Here is an 11,556-nt window from a genome sequence, read left to right on the forward strand (position 1 = left end):
ATAATTCAAAGCCATGAAGCCGTGATTGAGTTATGACATGAATTGTACTTGTTAGTACTTCTGAGTCTGTTAGTTGCGAGAATTGAAAGTTGACATTAATTCGAAGAGAATGCCAGGGCTCGCGGTACTCTCTGAATCCTCGGATATGAACGACTGATTTACAATATAAGCGTATAGAGCTTTTGCCAGCAGTGACGTGCGGTGAGGGTTTATGGTTGATCTGGTGAGACAGTGAGACCTTTCGAGTCAGATTTACAAATAGATAAACCCAAAATGTTAGCTAATTCAGTTGGCGACTTGTTTTTCATAGCATTAGCACGTCTTAAATTGGTTTATACTAAACCGTCAGTTTGCGAAGTCGATAACGCATTGTATGACTGCGCTGCGATTGTCGGATTATGAACAAACAATTAGTGAGGCAAATTCACATGTGCCTCACCTGTTTATTGTTTCTCTGCGCTGTCAATGTACGCAACTAAGTCAATTTTCACATTCCTTATCGATTTTAAGGGTTCCTCACCTGTCCATTCGCGCTATATGTTTGAACAATAAATATGCAAATTCCGTGATTTTGGTGTTAAAATGCTTATATTTGAACGTGGACATCGATAGAAAATATCCATAATTTTTTTATTGTGATGAAGGTTTCACAATTTTCTTTTACTCATCCGGACAAGGGATGAGGCACTGCCTCACTTTCCTCCCCCGATCGCACGTCACATCTAGCTTGCTTATCCGGACGAATTATGAAAGCTATATTTTACAGATGGTGATGCTCAAAAACATTCTCTTTCACTCTACACATGCGTACACATTTTACGAGATACGGATCAGTGCGATAATGAATAAACTTCACGATAGAACTAAACTAATTCCTTTCTTTTCGGGGTCGACAAAAATAAATTCCCATCAATGGTACGGATGGCTTGCTGCCAAACTGATTGACCTGGAGCTCTGCATAGAAGACATGAAGGTTGTCGACACGATCTATACTCGGAAAAGATACGGTAGACAGTAATATGATATGCAATGTATCAACCCTTCGCGTGTATTACCGATATTCAGACCCCGGCAATATTAAGAAAATTATCCCTGTGCTTCTACGCGTAGGCATATCAAACCTATACTGATGCAGGATCAATAACAGCAACAAGAACAACACCATGTTGAATAAATCGATACAAACCCGGAAGTCAACTCGGAAAAAGAGTAAAATGCGCGGGGCTTCGTCTGTACGAAGCAGCCGTCCACGATATATGCCACTACTGCTGACACTTATGCACCGCATTGGTTGGATATTCCTCGAGATACTGCTGACATTAAGTCAAAAAAGCCTACGACAATCATCTTATATGACAAGGGATAGCTTGTTCGATAATGAACTACATTATCGAACCACATGGTTACTTGTGCAAATGTCCAACAGTCCGAACGAAGATTGCCGATTATGAAAATCATACAATCACCTTTGTACGCAGGACTGTAAGATCCTCACCCAAAACCGCAAATTGGGTAGTTTCAAACGGCGCTCTCTCCACTATCAAAATTGGTCTACGCCTTACGGTAGGTACTGTGATGTCATATTAGCTGGACGTAATTGTAAATCTGTGTTCAAAATCTCCAACTCCTTGTTTTGTAAATACTTTTGGCTACATTCACGTGCAAGCGCACGCGCAAGCGCACTCGCAGGAAATAAAAATGCGTGATCAGAATGCCCCGTGCTAAGTATAATCAAGCGCGGCATGAAAAATCCCAAGTTCACAATTCCAATTAGTATTACAACTCTACGATGCATCATAGTTTGCTAATTGAGACACTGTACCAACAACGATTTTATATTTCAGAAAAAACTATCATGGAAAACAGATCTGATTGAGAGAAATGAACGATATTCTCACTAACAGTAGTCTGATGCGAATGAATATTATTCAAATTTACGTTAATGAGGAGTAGGCTATGTCCACTCTCTTCAACATGCGTCACACCGATGGTTGATTTATCAGGAATTCCATCTTGAATCTCTAACGCAGGAGCTTCTATTTCGAGGATACCGTTTCTTGTGAAGGCAGAAGAATTATTTTTCTTGTAGACGCCTTCCGGTATTGGATATGATAGTTTCACTTCACGAAGACTGTAGGAATTGGATCCGTTTTCTGCCACTTTCTCTTCTCGTTTAACTGCGACAACCATATTTGCGCCTTCAACTTTGACCTTGACGTCTTCCGGAGTGAAGCTACGCATTGCCGACTTCAAGGCAAACGTTGTGGGAGTTTTCTCAGAAGAGTCATCGTCTGTTGTTCTGTCATGGTCTGTTAGTCATTACAATATCTCATCAGGTTGAGTCAACATGAGGGGGGGGGGGGGTTGTATCCATGTATCTTTGACAGACATGGGGTGATTACTTCATGAATGTAATCGATTGCGATTACGATTACAGCAAAATCAGGAATTATTCGATTACGATTACGATTACATTGAAAAAGTAATCACGATTACTCACGATTACATTTATTTTTCATTTTAGAAATTATATTGGAAGACAATATATGGATTGCGCTGCAGAGGCCTAATGAGATAATAAACTTCCTTTAAAAATATGCGTCATTTGCTTGTTACGTCATAATGTACCCATTGCCCATTTTTATAGAGGACGATTTATCGCACCCAACCAATTGCATTCTTGCCAGGTCCATGACTGCCACACCCCAAATTTCTCAATAGCGTGGTGAGCGAGCTCGGAGGGAACTCAAGAGTATTTCGTAAACCAACATAAATTATTGAGTATTCTAGAAAGATTTAATTAACTTGAAAATTCTCTCTAGATAAGCTTGATTTTGGAATGTATACGCTCCCCCTCAACAAAAAAGCATACAAAATTTATAGTAGGCATGCATTTAAAACAAATGGTTGTTTGAAACACATTGTTTAAACTTGTTTTAAACAGTGTTTTAAACAAAGGCTTTAAAAAAAACTAAATTGTGTTTTTTTAAGTTGTAGAATTATGCCATAATTGTGTAAATGCTTTCCACAATTACCACCCGATTTGACCGACGTACATCGATATGAGATGGTTGGAACCCCTCAAAATAGTCGGTTCAACAGTTATAGTACAAATATTTCGTCAAAGGAGCTATATTTATCCTATATTTTCAATTGTCAATGTCAATCCACATTGGTGACGTCAAGGCTTGAAAAAAAAACAAGGGCATGTTGTAAACATGCTCGCTTTAAATTTATTTTTGTTTTAAATGCAACCCTAATTTATAGCAATAGGCATTTAAGTTCCAGTCAATACCGTGCCACGACACACCAAAAGACATACAATTTCAACCAACACGCGACTTCACGAAGTGTGCTACTAAAGAAAGACCTTGGCCGAAACTTAGGGTATGTGCCCATTGTCAATAGCCGCGCTGGGTGGGCGTGACGAATAGTCCAGTCCTTCCAATCCGAGCCCACAATGCAAATGCCACCCGGACACCCACAGAGCATTAAAGACATGACAATTTATGTGTGCGTCTCACGAAAGTTTTTCTTTTAGTCTGCTACGTTAAGGATACAACAATATCTTTTGATTATATAACATACCGGAAATCACGAATTACCAACATACACTAAAGTAATTATAACAAGATAACAAACGTTATAATTATGAATTAGGCTACGTGCCCCCAGCTCTACAGGTAAATCTGACCATCGGGGGCAGAGAGAGAGAGAGAGAGAGAGAGAGGAATAAAAATTAATAATAATGCAAAGCGGTTACCAATGTTATTGACGAAATTCAGTCTTCAACTTGAAATTAGCACCCTATGGGGGCCAAAGACTAACGTTTGGACTGGGGGACGAATAGCTGTTTTGGTCCTGATTCTAGCTACAACCCACGCTAACATGATATATAACCCCATGGCTATGGCTGCAGGTCCCAATGTTGAGTAAAGAATTATGAAATAACGATTAGCGCATGTTTCGAGTAGAGTCATATGAGAATAAGATGAAGAGATCATAAAATTCTGCCTTCAACTTAATACTGGTAATGTCCTGCAAGGTGCCGTTACGAGAAACGGCAAAAACGGTTCGGTTGTGATATATATCAGCAACTGTTGATTTTTAATGCTTCGTTGTGGAATCCGTAATGTTATATTTGACGAGTACAAAATTTCAAATCTCTGTCCGGTGTGTAACACGAGAAATGGCCAAGTTATTGTGAGCCTCACAGCTCAATAGTGCCCTCGCTGGGGAGATTTTCCCCTCGTGTCCCGATAGACACTTGTTGAAGTTTAGTCGCTTTGTTGCTTGTAATATGATAGCATCGGTGATTGAAGTTGGACTAAATTTAGGGATATAATGTACCATAGGGCATTATTTGTATTGTATAAGTATTGTAAGTTTCTGCCATCATTCAGGTGATTGTATTTTATTGATTTAGATTGCAAGTTTAGAGCCTAGAGAGTTAACTGTTGTTAACCGCTATTGTCACTATATTGCCTCGACGTTGACGTGATCTTTCTCTGTAGTAAATTTGTTATCCTATTCTGTAATCGTTCGAGTTACATTTGGCCGGGTCTCAGGACTAGGCTCGGATTATAGGAAGCAAAGAAAGTGAGGTAGTAGTCTCAATTCGAGTTGGCAAGCTACTCGACATGCCTAAATTGTTACAGCCAAAACTCTCTAATCAAGTAAATATAACGAACTATCGTTTGATATAGGCAAACGACGAAAACGTACGTTATACGGTGTACGTACGTACTACACAGTCCTTCTGCTCGCCAGGCAGCAACGGTCAAACTGCGTTTGCATAACCAAACATCAATAGACAAGTTACTTGGTAGAGTGGTGATTAATTATCCTGCTCCGGGGTACTGGCGTGTGGAACGGGTTGATAACCTAATAAACAGCACGGCGGGTGTTCTTACAATCACACGAATGTACCTGACGTACATCGAATATCTATTTACTGTGGATACTTCTTACGCAATGACTAGCAAAGCTAATAGGCTACTTCTGACGTAATAATGAGCAATGGCATTTAAAAATCAGACGTTTGTGTTATCATGAACCTGGTATAATACATCTTCCTTGTTCACGAATATTCAGTTTATGTCATAGTCCTTGTACAAATTAAAAGTAATCGTTCTTTCACAAAGAAATCGATTAGATATGGGAAGTATAGTCGATTACGATTACTCCGGAGTTTTTTCAAATGTAATCGATTGTGATTACGATTACTTGAAAATGATGTAATCGTCGATCGCGATTACCCCATGTCTGATCTTTGAGGCACCCGAATTCTGTGACATGTCGCTGGATCTTCCGTATGACAACATAGCGACCATATATTAGATATATTTATCTCACTGCAGCAAATTGTCCGGTATGAAGAAGTATGACGTGGATGGGAGTGGTATCTTTCGTTAACTTTCATGGGCGTCAGAAAATTCGAGAATTCTTTATCCTGCGACCCCGAGATGTAAGAAGTCTTTTGTTTCTAGCACTCATTGATTGATCATAAGTTCACTTCCGTGTTAATAGGCCATCACACACGCTGCCGGTTGACTAGAATCAAGGCTATTCCATTCAGTGCGTGCACAAACAATAGTACCTTGCATCGTCATCAAATTAGTAACAATTTCCTGTGACAAGATAGGTGGAGATAATAAGGTTCAATGCAAATTTGAATACACCTGACTTAATTGCTAGGAAACTCTAAGAGACGGCATATGGAAGCGTCAGATGCGGAGAGTTTAATCTGAGCGAGCCAGGTAGCTAGCCTTTTTATAGCTAGGCCTACCCACTTTGAACTATGCTTGTTTTCAAGTATTAATCCGGCACCAACAAATACAGAATCCTCTCACCAAGCGAAAGTTGTGATGGAGCTACTAGAAAATTTGCTCTTCTATGTACGTTTTCCCCAGCATCTTTCATTAGATTACAATCTATGTACATAACTCAGTTGCTATTCATTGCAAAATCTGATGTTACGATGCCAAGGAATAGACAGCGCTGCAAGTCGTTGAACAGTCACTTCATGTTAGTCAGCTAAATGTGACAATAAGCAATATCCCACGGCTGCTTTAGCCCAGGAATCCAGGTACTCCGAGCAATACAACTCCACAACACCGTTTATCGCTAAGGGCAAGAGTGTGCAACATTTATTCCAAATGGTCAACATTTTTCAACACCTTCTTTCTGGCAGAGGCATACATTGTTCAAGTGGTGTTTGCACATCATGCCGCTCCTTCAAAAGATCGCGAATGAATTTTTCATTCTTACTTGATGCACAATTTTCAAAATTAGTCACAGCTGGCTAGCGTACCACAGTTTGCACACTGCAGTATATTTAGGGGCAAGGGAGTTCTGCTAATTCATCAGGTTTCCGCTGTAACAAAGAACTCAAGATGACTTCACAAGGCGGATACAAACATATTGGACAGAATATGAGGTTCAGTCTGGCACATTCGCAATAGATTCAAGTAAGTATACAGAACTGGTCCAAGTAGTCAAGAAAGCTACTCAAGTAAAAGTAGATGTAGCGACGAAAAAAATCCACCCAAGTACGAGTAAGAAAGAGGCCCTTTGAAATCAGCCTAAAAGTACTTTAAGTAGATGCAGAATTTTCTGGCTTAAAGTCTACTCAAGTAAGTAAGTAACTGTGCAAAGCAGTCATAAATAGGCTGTCATGGACTGCCAAAAGCTGGAAACCGAGCTCTGCGGAATGTGCAAAGACCTGGAACCGTGCTGCCACATATCAGGGGGTAGAAATTTTCCACAGTATAACCATTCGACCGCATCATGATGTGCAAATGATAGTTTTACGATGGGAAAGCGATTCTAAATTTTGAAGGCTAAAACAAGGTTTAATTTCAGGAAACACTGCTAGATTACGACAGGATATAGTTAGATTCTAGATTACGACAAACCTTTTGCTATAGGGTTACCATATCTCCTGCAGGAGGATTTGTTATCCCTTTTCAGGAAATCGAAAATGTCCTTCGATGAAGCCTATATGTCCTCCTTTTTGGAAATAATTGCCAGCTTTAACAGCCAGGATAATGGACAGGCACAACTACAAAACGCCATAAATGACGTAGAGTCTACAATGTGGATGTACGGGCGGGTCGTTCGGGAGCAGGACTGGAAAAAAGACCCTTTTTTAGTCAACACAACATGATTTCCCTTAAAAAAATCAGCAGTTTTCAAGTCCGGTAATCTGACTTTTGTAATTTGCAAAAAGTGTACTTCTTTTCGGATCCCAAAATATGGCAACCCTAGTTTTGCTGAACCACATTTACTGCGATGAAGGATGGAACATGGACGACAATGCGCTGTCGAAGGAACCACGTAACCCGCTAAATTTTATTGACTGAAACCTTTGTGAAAACTGTTTCTCAATCCATATTTATTTTGCGTGGAGCACGCCGAAAATTCCAGACTGTAGATTACTTTTGAGAAAATGAACTTATTGTGGGTACGCCGTGAAAACAACCTTTGTATCACCAATGTAGATTACACGAAACAGGACGAAGCTTGTGGTTGTATTCTTCACAGTGCATTCTGATGTTTGCTTTCGGAGACTCCTATATTCCTCTACCAAACGAATTACGAATAATGAGCCATATTTTCGACTTTTAGTGGAGTTAAATTATCCTCCATACATTTATATGCAGTAAGCTCGTGTGATTCAACTATATGATGATCGAGGAATCTCATATCAGCATTTGATTGATAATATTAGTAAGGGTAAGGTTGCCAAGTTATGACGGAAATTGGTTAGTCATCGAACAATGTATGATTATTATTATACATGATATTACAATGAATGGTGACTTTTCGACATGTCATCGCTTCGCCTGTAGAAGAATTAAAAAACAGCCCTATTGTGCACCATTGCGATTTAATGCACGTTGACTATTCCCTCAATTCATACTCCTGTCGTTGATGATTTATGTGATTTTTGTAGCATGTATTAATGTACTTTAACTTATCATCTTTTCACTTCAAAAACAGTGCTGGTATATATATTAATATAAATAATTGTTTATCATGGCGCAGATTGTGTGTTCAAATGTTGAGAGACATGCATTGAGAATGATGGCAGAATTATATCGAATGAAACAAGAAACTGATCACTGTGATTTCATAATTCAAGTTGGAGATGATGTCTACTACACCCACAAAAATGTATTGTCGGCTGGTTCAGAATATTTTAGAGCCATGTTGCAACATGATACAAAAGAGAGTCTTGAAGGAAAAGTCACTTTCAACGATGTCGATTCGGAATGTTTGAAAAACTGCATCAATTTCATCTATTCAGGTAAATTTGAGATTCCTGATGGAAAGATGATTGATCTTCTACATGTTGCAATCATGATGCAGTTGGAAGATGTGAAACAGGCGGTATCGGGGATTTTGGCCGAATCAATTACTCTTCAGAATTACTTCTCTCTAGGAAAAGTTGCTGATATGTATGGTCTGGATTCCGTTCACTCAAAATGCAGAATATTTTTTCAAGAAAACATCATGCAGATCTTAGACCTGTCTCAATTCGGAAATGTGCAGAGGCATGACATCCTCAGTGTAATCAGGTCAGAAAAATCAAAACTGAGTGAGGAAGAAAAGTTAACGTTATCATTAAAGTGGATAGAGAAAAATCATAAAAATAAGCACAATTTGAATGAATTTCTTGAATTACTGAAGTTCGATGAAATGTCACCGGTATTTTTGAAAAATCTGCTAGAAACGAATCCCATTATCAGCAACGACTTGGTTTTGTACAAGTTTATCAATGGGCATCTTATGAAAGCAACAGTAAAACCTTTCAAAGTAAGGAATGGCGGTGAGTTAATACTACTTTTCGACCAAGACACAGATTGTATACGATCCTTCAATCCTGTGACAGAAAAAGTAGAGAAATTCTACGACGAGAAGTTTATGCATTTGTTAAGGTTTTCAACGATTTTTCTCGATTCATTTATTTATGTTTTATGTGGGAATAAATCTGTTCATCGACTCAATGTTCGAAGCAAAAATTCCAAATGGGAAAAGATGACAGATATGATTGGAGACCATGGATTGAGTACTCGCTCAGTATCTTTGTTGGGATCGATATTTGTCATTGGAGGAAGTCATACGAAAGTAACAGATGTCGTCGAAAGATTTGATCCATCTGCAAATCAGTGGTGTCTACTGGAAAACAAACCCAAGGCAGTTTCATATACAAGTCTCGTATCATTGAACAATTCGATCTACTGTATTGAAGGTTTTCGAGATGATGCTCCAGTGTCTGCATTCTGCAGATTCACGCCATCGTCATCAGAGTGGGTTAACCTTGAACCAATGAGATATCGCGTATATGGAAGTAGTGTTGTGGCAGTGGATCAAAAGATATTTGTGATTGGTGGATTGATTGCAAAAAAAGACGTCACGAAAGTAGAATGCTACGATGTTACTTCGTCTCAATGGTCGTCATTGTCGCCTATGAATGCTCATCATTCTTGGAACAATGCTCATCACGTGGGAAACTGGATATATATAGTAGGAAATAACGACACTCCTGGTGACATTGAGAAGTACGATATACTGAATAACAAATGGTATAAAGTGGGGCCTGAAGTAGATCGTTCCTTCAAGATTTACAAATCCACAATTGTTAAGCTATCGGTATCACATACCAATACTATGTCTATAAGGTTACGTAGTGTTCATGCTCATTTTACGTCAACATTGCGTAAGAATCAGTGACCAAAGAGCGAAGCTCAAAATTGAGTTTGAGTTCGACTGGATTGCGCTCTCTCTAGTTCAGAGGTCTCAAACTCAAATGTGTTCGCGGGCCAATTTCCTAGTTTTCGATGACGTCGCGGGCCGCAGCATCAATAATAGGGTTATTCAATGTATAATTTCGGACTAGGCCATATTTGACCGGACCTTGCAGACAGGCATTCCACAAACATCTTGGAAATGTAGCCTAATTTGCTATTTTACTATTCCCGCTTGACACGAAAAACTCACATTTTCAAATATCTGAATATAATTGTTTTTGTGCCTGGCATGATTTTTTTAATTAATGAATTATAGACATCATGCGAGAGGATGCTTCGTGACATCGTAAAACTGTCGAGTTATAATATAGCAACTAGTGAACCCTTAACATGCCACAATTTTATGTAGAATAAGTTAAATTTACTGACGATTGATCTAATATCATAGTGTTTGAACGGTGTAGCCTAATCCTGGTTTTGATATAGTCGTGCAGTTACTGTCATTGCCAAAGTCAAATTAAATCAGCGTTAGATTATGCCTTCTATTATTATTGGAACATATCAATAACAACTTGAATATAATCATTATTGAGTCATTGTAATAGCATTGGTTCTTAACCTTTTTATCGATGGTAGGCTATACCTTGTGCTTCCAATAAGATTTGTCGTAGCCCTGTCCATTTTCAGCTCAATTTCTGATGGTACCTATATTAAGATCAGAAAGCCCATTCACATAAAATCGCGCGTAGCAGGAAGACTATTTTCCAGTTGAATAAATTGTCCAAGAAAATATTCCACAGCATATAGGCCTTATTCCACAATGCAGCTCGTACACCCTGATGTGGTGGTTCGTACCCCGATGGGGTCTACGCACCCTGGTTAAGAACTCTTGGAACAGAAATGCCCAATCGGCGAAGAATTCAATGGTATTACAGCTGTAGAGCTTGATATTACCTTACTCGCCACCGACAATAACATGGATAATGAGACCAAACAGCACCCAGCATGTAACTATACGTCACGGCCGGGTTGGAGAATACCAATGGTCGCCATACTGACCTGATTTGATAGCTATAAACACTACGCAACGCAAGCTACGACTTTTTGACATATTGCTATTCCCATGACAGATTCATAGATTGTTGCGTTCGTAGGTTTACCAAGTCACCGTTCCGAGTCGCAAGTCCTCTGATTTTACCGTTTGACCCGACTCAACTCGAGTCATTTTTATTTAATCAGAGAGATAATCCGAAATCGAGAAATTTTACGATAAGGTCGCACCAAACCAAATCACAATTTTCAGTCACGAATCATCAACGGGTCACGTTTTATCGTAATGAACTTGAAATGTGACGTAATAGCTGATCTTCTACCGCATGGTAGCTCTTAAAAGTGATGTGATAGTGAAGTTTGTTTAGATTTCCGGGATTTTTACAGTAGTTTTAGCGTGATCTCAAATAGATATATGGCAGTTGAATATGAAATTCCAAAATGTCGTCGCGGGCCGCACAAAATGCTCTGGCGGGCCGCATGCGGCCCGCGGGCCGCGTGTTTGAGACCTCTGCTCTAGTTGTACCTGACGAACTATGGGAATGGGATTCAGTCACAGTGTGAGTCCAGCTAAATTTGTGACGTTTGAGCAAGCCGGGGGGATAGCAAAGTGGTGACGATAAGCGCCTACCGCCCGGGCGACCCGGGTGCGACTCCGCGTCGGAAGTTATTCCGGGGTGCTATTCCCCCGCGTCGCTGTTCTTACGGCGACAAAAAGTCCAGAAAAAAACCGGATGAAAGAGCGCACTCA

The 11,556-nt window shown here is 39.6% G+C and overlaps 1 protein-coding gene across 1 annotated transcript; it reads left to right on the forward strand.

Annotated features, from left to right (window-relative positions):
• Positions 1-4,192: 4,192 nt before the first annotated feature.
• LOC145439268 (kelch repeat and BTB domain-containing protein 12-like) lies at positions 4,193-10,645 on the forward strand. The gene has a single exon (XM_080316765.1). The coding sequence runs from the start codon at positions 8,041-8,043 to the stop codon at positions 9,736-9,738; it is 1,698 nt and encodes a 565-aa protein (XP_080172891.1). The 5' UTR covers positions 4,193-8,040; the 3' UTR covers positions 9,739-10,645.
• The last annotated feature ends 911 nt before the right edge of the window (positions 10,646-11,556 follow it).

The sequence above is a fragment of the Botryllus schlosseri genome, chromosome 5, assembly GCF_051294905.1.
Source record: "Botryllus schlosseri isolate E-star chromosome 5, Bs_hap1, whole genome shotgun sequence".
Classification (NCBI taxonomy): Eukaryota; Metazoa; Chordata; class Ascidiacea; order Stolidobranchia; family Styelidae; genus Botryllus; species Botryllus schlosseri.